The sequence below is a fragment of the Ictalurus punctatus genome, chromosome 4, assembly GCF_001660625.3.
Source record: "Ictalurus punctatus breed USDA103 chromosome 4, Coco_2.0, whole genome shotgun sequence".
In the NCBI taxonomy this organism is placed as follows: Eukaryota; Metazoa; Chordata; class Actinopteri; order Siluriformes; family Ictaluridae; genus Ictalurus; species Ictalurus punctatus.
Window position 1 is genome coordinate 12,271,913 of NC_071284.1, and position 16,144 is coordinate 12,288,056.

The following is a 16,144-nucleotide window of genomic DNA, read 5'->3' on the forward strand; positions in this document are numbered from 1 at the left end:
ACGTAACAGTCATAAGCACCGGTACTTTTACTTTTAATGAGACATTTATCTGCTCGCCTCATTGCTATGATATGACTATAGTAGTTAAAACAGCAGTGCATGCTGATGGCTAGGCCTTCCTGATCCCTGCACACTCCCAGCTCTACCCTCAACCACTCCGTGGCCTACTCAGCCTGCTATAGGGGTCCAGTGAGGGATGAACGGACACACCAAGGAGCCACGCACATAATGCAGGGTCTAGGGAGCGCAAGAGAGAGAGAAAGAATGAAAGAGAGCAGGAGGCCTGGGCCAAGCTCGACAGGAGGGAAGGAGGGAGCGAAAGGAAAGAAATGGAGGGAGAAAAGAAACCACAGGACAGCTGGAGGGAGAGAGCGAGAGAGAGAGATAGAGAGAAGAAGGACAGATTAAGGGGGGAGTATGGCTTTATAGGGCAGCAATGGAGAGAAGGAATATTGGCTTTTATTCATCAAATATGTCTACAATCTAATCTGAGCTTAAAGTGAGGATCCATAAATTTCACTGTATTGATCAGTTCCATATCTGGCACATCTGTACGATTCAAATCACTGTGTGCACACAGGGCAGCGGCGGGATTCGAACCCAGTACTTTGTTTTGAATCCTGTAATATGACTCAATAAGCATTATAATCAAACTTGGATGCTTTCTTACTCTCATTCTCTGTTTCATTCATTCATTCATTAACAATCAAGGTTTAGGATTTTATTCCCTTCTCTCTACATGTGTAATAATGTCTTATTGCATTTTATAATTGTGTCAGGTGAGCTTCCTAACAACCCCTTCTTTGTGACAGTGTTAGAGCAGATTTATCACAGAGTCTAGCACTGGTAATACATTTTGGTGTTCAGAAAAAAAAAAAAGAGAGGAAATATCAGGTTTTTGATAAGTACTGTACGCATACGCGCACACATCCGGTGAAAAGTATTTTTGTATTTCTTTGATTCTGTGTCCTAACTTCTTGGCTGTAGCCTGAATGCTTTTTTAGGAGTTTTAGCATTACTGATTGAAAACAATAGGATCTTAAAAAGAATGGTGTAATATTATTACGGGAATAGAGGTCACAATATTGGACTGTGAGTGTACAAATCTTTCAGAAGAGAACAGATAAGAGCAGATCCGTTCACAGCATCAGCAGCTTCCAGTGGTCGGGAATTTCCTTTTCTTTACTTGACTTACTCCAATCCAACCCGATGTTCACGTTGACGTATTATGACCACAGTCCTTGTCAAATATCCCTCGCAACATTTCATTATCCATTTTGAAGCAGTTGACTCATACCGTGTCACATTTTTATTAGCTTCACCTGCACAAATTATGGTGTGTGTTATGTAAATAATAAAGCGAAAGGTGCTGGTGACTCTTGATGTTTGACAGTTTCAGTAGGTACATCACTTTCTGTTCTTCCTGAAGCTTGAGAGAGGGAGAAAGAGAAGGAGAGCACCGAGGGAAGCCGTCAGAGGGGCACAGGAATCCAAGGGAACATGCTGTTCCTCATTATTGCTGCTTTTCATAAAGGGACTGGTGACAGCTCTATTCTGCAACACTCAGGGTCACCGGGGTCACGTTGGGCGTCGAGGTCACATTCTCACATACCACTCAGCACTCAGACTAATAGCGGGTCACACACACTTGTTACCACACTTTTATGTCTCTACTACTTTATATGTGGCCTATTAATAACACTAACAAGCCCTACATTAGGGTTAGATATTTAATCCGAAATAAGAAGTTCCTCCAATATTAATCTTCAAATCTGCCTATTTAAAAAGACAAGGCTAATTACAGGAACTCTTTGCCAGGAACTCTCAACCGCAAAAAAAAAAAAAAAAGTTGCAGTCGCACAAATTGGCTCGGGTTTGGACTTTTTGGCCTGAGCTGATGGATTCTATTTGACCAGCAGCCTCCACTGCTGAGTTTTACATCGTAACTGGTGCTGCCATTGAACTGCTGAATCACCTGTCCTCCTCCACCCACACAGCGGACAAAAGAAAGCACCCTGGCCAAAATAAACCCCCGAACGAATGGTGGCTTTTAAATAGTGGACAAACACACAACATCGCACCCACACAATCACTTAACGAGACTATTGACTGGAGCCGTTAAGCCGAGCAGACCATTTCAAAACAATAGTTTCCGTAATAAATTAGGCCTGTATCTGAGCCACAGTCTGATACAGAGGTGTGAGGGAATTATGCTCAAAGCTTCATGCGAAAGATCTGGTGATAGAGAAAAAAAAATTCTGTAACCAACTTGCTTAGATATGAAGATGTATGACCAAAGCTTGTGCCATGCATGAATTATGCATACAGATATAGATAGGAAAGTAAATGTGTAATTGTGTACTTTTATTATCAGGGCATTCATTCATAGGTACACATAGTCTTCTTCAAGGCAATGAATACAAATGAGTATGGTAGCTTTCTTTCCCCTTTCCGAAGACTACGCGAAAGAAACGTGTGTGGATATTCCAACAGATTTCTGCGCTTTTTTTTTTTTTTCCCGGGCATACACAGACAGCCCAAATATTTACTCTCCCTTCTTACGGCTGTGAGCTCAACACAAGAGCACATGTGGTAGGGAGAGTGAGAGAGAGCGTGTGTGTGTGTGCGCGTGTGAGAGAGAGAGACCGAGAGAGAGAGAGAGAGAAAGGGGAGGGGGGGAATTACATTTTTAATCGGCTGATTTTTCCCTCTGAGCAGGCAAGATGAATACAAGGAGTCTGCCGCCAACACACACACTCTCACGTAGACACACTCCTTTCTTGTGTCCTTTGGCAAATTCTTCTATTCCACTCTTGCATGAAGCACACACACACACACACACACACAAAGTGAGTGCGAGAGGAAAGGAGAGGAGAGCAAGGGAGAAAAGTGGAAAGAAGTGAAGAGAAGAGGAGGGGAGGAAAGAGGAAGAGAAGAGAAGAGAAAACGTCCCCACTGAGTTTTTCTCCCTTCCTGGCGCGAGCGAGGCCCCCGTCGAGTCCCTGTGTAATTTGCAGTGCCTCAGAATTCAGGTATTAATAAAGCCCCCATGGGGAACTGCACACAATATAACCCTACATTTTCAGGCATTATGAAAGGACGCCCCCAGGGGTCTTTGGCTCAAATTTCTGAAATGCAGGCATTGTAAAAAAAAAAAAAAAAAAAGAAAAAAAAAGTCACCCCAGGGGAGTCTCTCTGCAATAGAAATCTGCTGAATTCAAAGCATTTTCTCAGTCCTGGTGGGAACCATTACTCCCTCTGGAAGCGCTTTTTTCCCCCCTCACTTTTTTTTTTTTTTTTTTTAACAAAACATGTGTTGCTGACATGTTGACAGATTGCTCAGTGAAGTGTTTAGGTGCATGCACAAGCCGGGTCTCTACAGAGACAGAGCCCCGCTCCCTGGCAGAGAGACTCTCAACGCTTCCCAAACTGGTGCCATCCATATTTCATAACAGGGGAGCGCAGGCAGGAAACTAGGGCTGGGTGAGAGAGAGAGAGAGAGAGAGAGAGAGCGGTGGGGGGGGGGGGGGGGGGGGGGGGGCATGAGATGAGAAGAGAAAGAAAAGAGAGAGGTAAAGAAAAGCAAGGAGAGACATGAAGTGCGGAAAAGAGGAGTCACCGTGCGTATGGAGAGCGAAAGAAAAGCAGGAGAAAAAGAAAGAGACAGAGACCACAACAGAAAACGAGAGAGTGAGGGAGAGAACTTCATCGTGAAAAATGAACCCTGTGATGAAAAATGACTTCCAGTGTGCTCCGAAACAACCCTCCCCTGTCTCACCCCCTCCCTTTCTCTCTCTCCCTCTCTCTATCCCTCTCTCTCTCCCTCCATGCTGTGACCCACCCCCCCTCATCTCTCTCTCTCTCTCTCTCTCCTACAGAGGCAGGGCTCTTTGCTCTCCCTGGAAAACCTGAGTTTACAACCAGCTGTGACTGCATTTGTATCTGTGCCAAGGGCTTAGTGGAGGAATCTTCAGGCCACCCTCCGGCTCCAAGAGAGGGAGAGGAAAATGAGCGAGGGATAAAAAAAAAAAGAAAGACAGAAAGAAGGGAGACATGTGGGAGGACCAACACACAAAGCGGCAGACACATTCAGAGAGCATGCTTAGATTCATTTCTGCAAACAAATGCACTCTCGCTCACACACCCCCAACACACGCGCGCACACACACACACACACACACACACACACACAGCTCCCACGGTACTGAAGACAGACACATAACACAATAATCACAGCATTGAATGTATTCACATGATGCATTTTCATAAGCAAAAGCAGAACTATAACAAACACTTCCTAATGAATTGAATGAGCACATGACAATTACAGATCACACACACACACACACACACACACACACACACACACACACACACATTATAAAAGACAATAGAAAACACTACTGTCTGAGCAGAAACAATACATCCAGGGTTCGTGCTCTCTTTCTCTGTGATGCTGGATCAAGTTGCAGCTCTTTCTCCTCACCTCATCTCTCCTCCTCCTTCTCTTAGCCTCTCTCTCTCTCCCTTTCTCTCTCTCTCTCTCCCCCTCTCTTTCCATGTCTCTCTCTCTCTCTCCCTCTCTCTCCGTGTCTCTCTCTCTCTCACTCTAGATGGATGAAGGGAGGAAAAGTGATCTGTGGCTTTAATAAGAGTCGTGGCCTCACAGGATTCAGCTGCCACTCTGACGACAGGCACGAGCTCTTGAAGCAATGGGGGGTTGTGGGGAGGATTAGAAGTACAGACAGGAGTGTGATGTGGAGGCCAAATCCGGTATAGAAAAGAAAGAGAATTTGTGTGTGTGTGTGTGTGTGTGTGTGTGTGTGGAAGTAGGCAATAGGACAATATAATACTGATATCATGGCAAATTTGATCACTATAAACCATACATCACACAACATTACTAGTGAGCATTATTGCTAACAGTAACAAGTAACAGTTTAGATGCTAAAATCTACTACTGTTCCTGATGTTTAATTTTCTCACAATGTAGTCAATTTGGATTTCTAACCACTAAAAGCTAGAAGTTGTCTCTGCATTGCTCCAAATATACAGTGTCATAATTCAGCTGAAAGCACTTGTTAAGCAGTAACCTAGCTAGGAATTTGACATTTTAGCTTAGAAGGTTTGAAGTTTAGACGTTTTAGCTTCCATCCATCCATCCATCCATCCATCTTCTATACCGCTTATCCTTCAGGGTCGTGGGGAACCTGGAGACCCATGGGCACAAGGCGGGGTACACCCTGGGCAGGGCGCCAATCCATCGCAGGGCACAATCACATACACATTCACACATCCATTCATACACTATAGATACTTTGGACATGCCATTCAGCCAACCATGCATGTCTTTGGACTGGGAGAGGAAACCGGAGTACCCGGAGGAAACCCCCGCAGCACGGGGAGAACATGCAAGCTCTGCAAACACAATGCATCGACAGGAATTGAACCCCCTAAGCCACCATGTGCCCCTATGTTTAATCAGAACATTAGATTTGCAGAATGCTTGAGGTTAGCAGGATATTTTAGCTTAGCATAAGGTTTTAGCTTATCAGAACATTTTAGCTTAGCAGAATGTTTTAGGTTAACAAGACAATGCAGCTTGGCAGAATGCTTTAGTTCATCAGCACATTTGATCTGCATAATGTTTTACGTTAGCATAGCACTTTAGCTTAGCAGAAGGTTTAAGTTGATCAGAACATTAGATCTGCATAATGTTTGAGGTTAGCAGAGCACTTTAGCGTAGCAGAAGGTTTGAGTTTATCAGAACATTAGATCTGCATAATGTTTGAGGTTAGCAGAGCATTTTAGCGTAGCAGAAGGTTTGAGGTTAGCATGACATTTTAGCTTAGCAGAAGGTTTGAGGTTAGCATGACATTTTAGCTTAGTAGAAGGTTTGCGGTTAGCATGACAGTTTAGCCAAGCAGAAGGTTTGAGGTTAGCATGACATTTTAGCTTAGCAGAAGGTTTGCGGTTAGCAGAATATTTTAGCTGAGCAGATTTTTTTTAGCTTTATCCACTGTAGGAACTTTTGGTTCCAACAATGTTCAAATTGTATTTTTGGGGGGTGTTTTAAGAACATTTTATATAATGTTTCAAAACAGCTTTGCTGTACCATTTTTAATTAGTAGGAACATTAGCACAAACATTTCCATAATGCTTTTTGTGCCTAACACTGTGTGAGCAGATGTTTAGAACAGTGCAGGAACCGTATTTCTGGAACGTTGCCGGTCAATCTTCTGATGAACTGTTGATTCTATAAATTCTATAATGTTCCCTGTTGGCTAGGAAATTTGTTTGGTATCCTTGAGCTAGTAGAAATCTGCAGCTGGTTCGTGACCGAAAAACTATGACATTATTGATATTCAAACACTATCAGTGGTGATAGCATGCTTCCTTTTCCTTCCGTTTCATTGTTTTCTTTTCTTTTTTTCCAAATCTGATACTACTGTTTTTGCTAGTACAATGTTAGCATGTTACGTGAAAGTGTCTTCAGGTACAGCAATATGATATTTTTGCCATATCACTCTTCCTGTGTGTGTGCGTGTGTGTGTTTTTGAGGAAGAACCCAAGAGAAAACGAACTATGCAGTGACCCAGCCAAGAATACACTCCCCTCTGTTACTTATAGATACCCAGAGACACACACACACACACACACATAGCATTCAAACATGAGCAGGCACACAGCTGTAAAACCTGAGGGCTTGTGATTAGCACATAAGACAGGAAACAAACAGAAATACTGTGTTGCCATCAGCTTAATAGGATGTAAAATTGTTTAACAGATACGTGTGAAAGTGTGTGCTATGACAAGTGTGGTTCTGAATGGCAGCTCAGCACAGAGGAGAGCTCCAGTTTCTCTTTCTCACTTCTCTCTCTCTCTCTTTATCTGTGTGTGAGGGGTAAGAGTGTGTGCAGGAGAGCTATTCCTGCTGACTGAGCCATCCCTTCACTCTCTCACTCTCTCGCTCTTTCTCTCTCTCCCCTCCCCACCCCCACCCTCTAGAGATCTGGCTGTTCCCTTCTGTCTTGTGAAGGCGGGTTAATTAGCACTCGCCTCCTATTTGTATCTGACAGGCGGAGTACCCGCCTTCCTCCTGACTGACAGCTCTCCCGTTTACACACAACCACCTCTCTCTTCTTCTCCTCCCCATTCTGTACACATCATCTCTGTCTCTCGCTCGCTCACTTCCTCCCTCGGTCTCTCAACACTTCTGACCTTTATTTCACATGGAGACAAGTGTATACACACACACACACACACACACACACACACACACACACACATGCACACATACATACACCTTTTGTAACATGTTACCTGGTGACAATAGTGAAAGAGGGCAAAGCTCAAAGGCTGTCCACTGACAAGAGAGCAGTCCAGCTGTTACGCAGATGTGATGGTACAGCGCGTCTATAGGTTAGGACTTCAGGAGGGATTTACACATTCAAGTAATCGTCAAGATGATTAGGAACCTAAAATAATCAATCAATCAATCATCACTGGTGGGCCAGTCTCACGGGGTAAAAGCCTGCGTCCACGCCATGTCATAATAACCGTAATTACGAGATCGCGACTTGTAAAAAGCGGTCCTGGTAGAACTCGTAATTACAACTTGTAAACTAGGAATATTCGGAGAGTGCCGACTTGTACCACCTGACCGCCGCAGCGTCATGTGGAAACACTCAAAATGCTGGCGACTTCAGTCTAAAATCCAGTTTTGCAGTTGTCTCATAATATTTCTGTGTAATGATTTGTATAACTGACTATTATTAATGTCTTAATAATGAAAATAATTCATCCGAAAATAAACGAAAGACATACAAAACAGTTGAAAGTAATTTTGCAGCTGTCAACAACATCATCTCTCATGGATTCATTTAATTCCGAGTCTGAGGAGGTGAACAGCTCCGAGTAGAACATCCAGGTTGTCACCTAGTAATTATGGTAATTCCTACATGGCGTGAACGCAGCCAAATGTCATATAGTGCCTTCAGGTACACTTCCATTTTAACTCAATCTGAATCATACACGAGTCTTATATATATATCCTTTTTGGTTCCTTTAAACATAACCTGCCATCTCGAATGTTTTCATATTGTTCAATAGCAGCATGAAACTCCAGAGAAATGAATTCAAATCACACACTTTCTATATTCTATTTGAGCACAGAGTCTTTAAGGTAACAAGCGTTTCCTTCTCTCAAGTTGAACTGACTCTGCCACACATACGTGGATTAGTTTTATTGCTACACATGATACACATTGTCTCATCGGTAGCACTGACAAAGCTCACAACACGATGCGGACGCAAGCTTACATGGCGCATCTGGTGTGAATTTGAGATAACTCTTAGCTGCCTTTTATTTTTCACAATTACATATTTCACACCCTGCCAATTGCTGTGTCTGCTGAGAGTGTGAAACATAAGATTCAGAAAGCAGGTCAATGAACTTTGTTAGACACGATAGTGTTGAGTGTCTGGTAAAACAGAAATGGAATCTAGAACTCTAGTGTTGCAGTGGGACAGGGAGGACAAACAAATTTGCTCATGGATTTGCTGTCAATGGAGAAAAATGGAGACAATTAGTGAGCACTGAATCATTTTGCTTTTTAGACTCCAACAGTGACCACGTTGACATGGACAGTAGTAATCTAATTATGGACCTTATTCTGAATAAGACAATACCCTGATTAAAGTGTTTACATGAGTCGCGTTTAGAGTATTCCTTTCATGTTCTCGTTTTACATGTTATAGAACACAGATCGATTAACGGCACACGTCATTACGTCCCCACGCCACGCCGTCCGACGTTCCCTTCGGAATTACACGTATCACCATACAGTTTGTCTTCGTTATGGGACCGTATACAGTTTTGGGTGTTTCATTTTTATTTTTAAGAAAGCTTCAAGTGCAGATCATTATTTGACGTGCTGTACGTGCAAACAGAGGACTGCTTGGAGCCGTGGGCTGCGTCCGAAACCTCGTACTTACCTACTATATAGAGGTAAATACGCAAAATGCGGTGAAAACTCCCACACGATGTTAATAGTGTGATTAATGTGTGCATGTCTAAAATGCACTTCGGTAATGCGACTAAAACATGAATACGTCTTAATTCGATTTGTGTTTATTCGAGTATGACTTTAGCCGGATTAAGGTCATCGATAATCGTTGTTTACATGATAGTTTCTTAATCAGAGTATCGTCTTAATCGGGTTAATATTGGATTATTTTTGTCCATGTAAACGTACTGATAGTGTTATAGGTTTTCTTAGCGTTGATCAATTATCGACGGTTTTAACAACGCGGATGCTACAACTGAGAGGATACAAGGCGAAAACTAGGCATAACATTTGAAGTCTTTGCAAATATTTCTGCCACATTCAGTAGATATAAATGTTTGAACTGATCTTTCCACTATTAATATCTGAACAGTATTTGACAATATTTATGAGGGAACTATGCAAACTGAAACCTAGTATACAAAACGTCTTGTATGTCAAATTTTGAAGAGTAAGAGTAAGACTTTGCCACTTTTTATTTGATTCAAATTGCCGCCTCACAGCTCCAGAATCCCGGCTTCGATCCTGAGCCCAGGTTACTGTCTGTTTAACATGTTCTCCCTGTGTCTGCAAGGTTTCTTCCGGGTTCTCCAGTTACCTCCTGCCTACCAAAAACATGCTAGTAGGTGGAACGGCAACGCTGAAGGCTTGAATGTGTGTGTGCCAGTGCCCTGTAATGGACTGTTGTCCCATGAAGTGTGTATTCCCGCCTCACACCCAGTGTTCCCTGAATCCATTGTGAGCAAAATAAGTTGGTAACTGAAGATGAATGAGTCCCATTAGAATATGAATCCTGAAGCTTGTTTAATTTTTTCCTTATTTAATTGCAATAATGGAATGGGAAAAGTCCTAAAATGCTGGGTTTTTTTTTTTTTTACAAAAATAAAATAGACCCTCTAACATTTGGCTGGCAGTGTAGTACAAACACATACACAGTGCACCAACATGACCTACACAGTCAGACTGACTGCTGAGGTGCTAGAAGGCTCTAAGCAGAGCTGCTATGGCATAACCTTGGACCTTCTTTCCTCCGGACCATGGGGGTTAACGGGGCCTGAGTTCCTGCCCTGGGCAGCCTGCTGGGTGGGGGCAGGGGGCAGATGGGGAGAGGGGTCAGCTGCACATGGTCACAGAGGAATTGAGAGATGCTGAGAGGGGGAGATAGGGAAAGAGTGGGCGGTTAACAGCCGGAGCCCAACCATGGCCGGTCTTGGGGCACTGGAGCGGAGCAGCGAATGTTCTCCATTTGATCTGAGCTTTTTTTCCAAGCACTCCTTGGGGAACCAGTGCTCCAGATTCCTCCTGCTGTAGAGATTCCCCCCAGACTCGGCCCACACTGCACGCACACGCACACACACACTCACACACACACACACACCCTATCGTGTGTGTCTGTGCATTACACCCACCCACACAACTATATCATACAAATATGCACTCACAAACATCTTAATAAGTACAGAGACATGTATACATGTACAGTACAAGAAGACACTAAATTCCATCAGATGTAAACACACAGATAGCAACGAGGCAAAAAGAAACCCATTCGTTACACGCTATCAAATTTTCAGACCATGCGTCTAGTATCTCTCTCTCTCTCTCTCTCTCTCTCTCTCTCTCGCACACTCACATGTGCAAATGGTGGAGAGCAGTAACTGAGCACTAGTCAGGGTTAAAGCTCTCAGTGCAGTGGGAGCCCAAATGGTCATAAAATACCGCCAGACATGAAAGTAGGACTAGAAGAAGGCTGACAAAAGTGATAGAGAAAGAAGACATAAAAGAAACGTATCACGTATCACACACACATTATGGGATTTCAAGCTATAATCCTATGCTCATGTAATATTGTTTGGAATTTGATTTCATTTTGTGGTGTGTTTGCTTTTGGAGAATATGACCACACTGACTGCCAAGTGATCACAATAATAATTCTAAAGCAAAAGGGAGTTTATGTTGGTGCCGTGTTATTGGCCGGGCTCACTATAGTGCCAAGGGAGCCAAAAACATGACCCTCCTCATAAAATATGACAAAAATGGCCTCCAATCTTATCCGCACAAACACTCGCTCACAAAATGGCGTGTTTGTCCCCCATCTGATGCGGTTGCGGTTCAGCGTGTGGCTCTCCCTCACTAGGCAGCCTCCCTGTGGTATGCAGAGAATGTAAAAGGATTTGCCAGTGAGTGTTTTTTAATTTACCGCTCTTTTGAATAATAATTTTAAAAAAAAGGCAGGATCTTGCATGTGTGTGCGTGTGTGTATCTGTTTGGGAAGAGTAGGGGGGGAGAACGACGCAGGTAGAGATGTGATCCCCTAGCCACTGCTCTGGATTATTCCGCAATCTCTAGCACTCCCCCCCCCATGGGAAGCTCTGTTTTATCATTTCATTTTGTTTCTCTCCTTCTTTTTTCCCCCTCTGCTAAGCAACACGTAGCTCGCTGACGGCTGGGGAGCAGGCAGCGTGTCTCATATTCAGGGCCTTGATTTCATTACGCCACCGCCAGACAGGCAAACGGGGTGGGGAAGAGCGGAGGCCTGTGTCACGCCATATTATTTCCCACCAGAAACACATTCCCGCTATTCGGCGGCTTCGCCGGGGCCGCTAACGCTCCACACGACTGCTTTCACGTCATGTCCATGACTAAATGGCTTTTCAATCAAAGCCTGATTGAATGTTTTAAATAAAAGGAAAAAAAATCCTTTTTTTTTTTTTTGTTTTGTTATAAATCTTGCTGTTAGGCCATCAAATTGCACTCTTTTCTCTCTCTTTCTGTGTCTCTCTCTTTTACCCCCACCATGCATGCTTTCTCCTCGTTAAGGAGAGGCCCTTGATTAATCTGCAAGGAAGCAGATGCCCCTGCAGGGCCGCTTTCAGCGTTTCATTAATTACCGCGATTGTAATAACGGGCATTGTCTTTGTGTACAGCGTGTTAGCTTTAAAACACCACTGTCCTGTGGGACACCACTGACTCCAGAGCAGCCGAGAGAAGTCACTCCACCACATACACATGACACACACACACACACCTCTCCAGTGGAGAAGCCACTATGAACTATTACACTGACATGTTGACACAAATGGTGGAGAGAGATAAGAGTCAGGCTGGAATAGAAGATGCGGTCTGACTGAGAAGGCAGGCTCGAGCGCAGACACACACCGTCTACATTCACTGACTGTAATGGCTTAAGATGAACATGGCAGCCCCTGTAGTGAGAGCATGTGAGAGAGACGCGCTCTCTGAACAGTTCATGAAACACACACTCAGTCGGACAGTCTGAACGATTGAACGGTTTTGTGCTGTAGCTTCTAAAATGTAAATCATTTTTTTTTTCTTTTCACATTTAGAAAGGCTTGTTGTCAAACTGGGAGCGAAAAAAAAAAAAACATATCAAAATGTGTGATTTAATCTGTGTAGCAAAGGGTTTGAATTTATTTTGCTGCCAGGAACACTTTCCAGGGAAAAAAAAAGAAAAAAAAAGAAAATCCACACACCCCATTTCAATCACATTTATCTATATCTATCCAGCTATCTATATATCAATTACTAACACTGTTAAATCGTGAATCCGAACCTAAACCTGCTAAATGTAGATTTGAGACAATTTGACCATATTAATAGCACTTTAACTAGTAATTGCAAATTGTAGTTTGATTAAAGTTGACCTTATTTTTCTTAGTTTTAAATGATTGACATTTCCTGTAAGAAAAACATTAGTCTGTCAACTTCATATCACTTATGAATTAGGCTTGCAACTACAATCAATTAATTACAACCACAACGTAAATTTTAACAGTAGTGCACGGTGATCTTCTCACAAGCTCCACGTCAGTAATAACGTCTCTAAAACATAAATAAACCAGGCTACGTTTTTCAGACTTTCTTTTTTTCTTTTGGAGAGCTTAGAGATCAGAAAAGGTGACCGGGGACCTGAGGTGATGTGTGTACCTGCAGGACAGTGGTTAGTGCGGTGCTCCGTCAGGTCAGCCAGGCACTCAAAGTCCTGTTGGCAGTTATCACAAGTGAAGATGGACTCGTCGTCCAGATCCTCCTCTCCCGCTCGATCGTCGTGGCTGGTCACACTGTGCTCGCCGTCTTCGCCACCGGCCCGCTCTTTCCCGTCAGAGTCTCGTTCAGGTACGGCTGCTTTCGCACCGACGCACACACACATACACGGCAAAAAGACAGAACAGAACTGCATTAGCACCAATCAACTTTTGGGGCTTAAAGAGGAACCAACAAAATAAAACGTTCTAGAACAATCCGTCATGGAACCCATTGCTGAAGCAAATCTAACACACCTCACATGATCACAATAATAAATAAAACACTGTCTGTTAATGCGTTATAGATTTTAGGAAATTAAATGTTTGTCAGCTGAAACATGCTGTATTTTTCATTCTGCATTAGTGGTTATGGTGTGCTACTGTATGTATAACCAATCTGCTAGCTCCCAAAATACTATTACCTCTGATTTGGTATAAATCTCCACGTGTTTACACCGGTACATCCCACTGAAACCTTTACCAAAAAGAATTAAAGCAAAAACAGACTTGAAATAGACTTGAACTGGAAAAAAATGAAGAAGAAAGAAACCTCGCATAGACTTGCTCACAGCTCCAATATCCACCATGCCTAAATCGTTTTACTTTATTGATGACAAATGAATAAAAGTATTTCTGTCTGCATTATTGGTTTTAAGAAATTAAATGTTTGCGCAGGTTGAAAAATGAAACATCACAGCACCAACCAGCTAGACTGGTTTGTTTTTTAATGCTTTATGTTGTCATTCTGCGTTAGTGTTTGTACTGAACCACCGTACACATCTAGCTCTGCACCAGAATACTATTAGTTCAGGTTAATACCAATCTTGAGCAGGTACTAAAACCCAGCCACTGAACCAGTTGGTTGGTACAGTATACAATATACAAGGTGTTCCATAAGTCTTCATACATAGGGGAAATTAAAGTGCACCTATTATGGTTTTTTAAATATTACATTTCATGTAGTGTGTTATAGAGCTGTTTGTGAGTGTAAAAAGTCTGCAAAGTTTCAAAAATCAAAGCGCACGACAAACGGAGTTATTGACTCCCAAAAGAAGGAAGCGATTCTGAACAGCTGAAACGAGTCGTTAGTAATTCCAGACTTTACTTCCTGTACTAACCTACGTAGGTTTGTAACAAAAAGCCCCGCCTCTGGTCTTCATCGGAAGAGCTGTAACTCGTTATTGTAGTGGGCGTTTCCTTTTTGAAACACGCTGACAGCGGTAGACCAATCACAACACACTGGCACATCTGACCAATCAGAGCAGAGTACGCTCTCTGAAAGGAGTAGTTCAGAACGAATCCTTTAGAACGGATCATTTAACGAGTCGTTTGTGACACTGGGGGGGGGAGAAAAGTACTGCTGCGATTTAAATTATGAGCACATTAAAGTGTTTTTTGACCTTGGATGCATGTAAATCTATTGTATGAGACCTTTAAAACAAAATTAGGCACACTTCAAAACCATAATAGGTGCGCTTGTCTTTAAAAGTTTTCCCTTCTTTGTTTATATAACATATGTTCAGACAGCCTTTAAGAATGCCTTTGACAAAAGAAGGACGTATCGAAATCATTCTCATGGCCGGATCGGGAAGCTGTCGCAAGGTTGCAATGGACTTTAACAGGAAACATGGCAAGCACATCACACACACACACAAACAACACAGTTGCCAAACAAATACAAAAAGACTGGAAGTGTTGCGGACGTCCGCGAATATCCTTTGACGAAGGCACGACCGATGTGGTGCTGGCAAACACAGTCCCCTATGTATGGAGACTTTTGGAACACTCTGTAGAATAATATAGTGACAGCGGAGCAGTGCTACAGTGGCTGATCACTTAATGTTAACATATGGAACATCATGGTTGGGCTGGGTGATATGATGATATAATATCAATATTGTGAGATATCATAACGATATGTCATGATACACTTTTTCTGAGATGTCGTGGGTATTGTGAAAACATTTTCAAATGTTTTAATAGCAATTACAAACTGTTAAGACTAATAATTTTCGCTTTACATAATACCCCCCCCCCCCCCCTTTTATTTTTGTACATGTCAAATAAAAGTATCATCAAACAATTTTTAAACAGAACACTCCTGTCCTGCTGGCAGTTTGTTAGGAAACCTACACCTTGTCGTCAGACACTATATACTGCAGGAATATCCCGAAAGTGAAATGTCATGACATGACATGATATTTTTGTCAGATTGTCCACACCTACACCAGGCATAACATGCATGGCATTGTGGCAATCGCGGAGACTGCCGAGTTCTTAGTCTCGACTCAGGCCTGTGTGCCACACACTTGCTCACAGCTCTGATATCTACCAGCCCAATCCTCCTTCCGCCATTGTGGCTCTATTTTCACACCTTATTATCACATTAAACGCTGCGCTCTGAAAGGACTGCACAGGAGACCACGAAGAGAGTGCAGCAAAACAAAAAGGAAAAGAATCGAGAGATGTAGAGAAGAGGAGAAAAGGGGAAAGGGAAAAAGAGACTGACATAATGAGTAAAGGAGAGAGAGAGATTGAGAGAGAGAGAGAGAAAGAGAGAGAAAGAGAGAAAGAGCACTAAAGAATAGCATGAAAAATAAAGTGAGGGAACATGAGGGTAGAGGGAAAAGAAGAGCAGAGGGCGGGAGGAATGGAGAAAGGGAGGAGGGCAGCTCTCTGGCTCCCCTGGGCTTAACATCCTGTCTAATCATCCTGGACTTGTGCAATCAGAGGAAAAGCAGGAGGTGGCCATTCCTGCTCTTTGCCACACTGTGATCAGCAGCTCTAATTTGCCCGGGCACTGCTCTACACTTCGGCGCTAATCGCTAATGGAGCCTGGAGTTCGGGACCAGACCCATTGGTTCACTTTTGGGCTTCAGTCCAGTTTGGACTGCTTTAGCTAGAGGAGGGGCGAGTAAGGGGTAGGGGGTGGGGGTCTGGAGAGGTGTTATGAGTGAGGGGAGTTTCGAGGTGCTCTAGTTTCTCTCCCTCCATCCATTCAGTGGGGGTAAAGGTAGGGTTTGGGCGTTT

General features: G+C 43.1%; 1 protein-coding gene across 3 annotated transcripts in view; it reads right to left on the bottom strand.

Moving 5' to 3' along the window:
* Positions 1-16,144, bottom strand: part of znf423 (zinc finger protein 423) — a 170,003-nt gene that overhangs the window by 102,194 nt on the left and 51,665 nt on the right. For 2 of the 3 annotated variants that reach the window (XM_053677968.1, XM_053677967.1), the window contains exon 3: positions 13,017-13,211. In XM_053677968.1, the coding sequence (XP_053533943.1) occupies positions 13,017-13,211 (195 nt within the window). Of the gene's footprint in view, positions 1-13,016; positions 13,215-16,144 lie in introns of all 3 variants that reach the window. The other variant, XM_047154935.2, reaches the window with a different exon arrangement.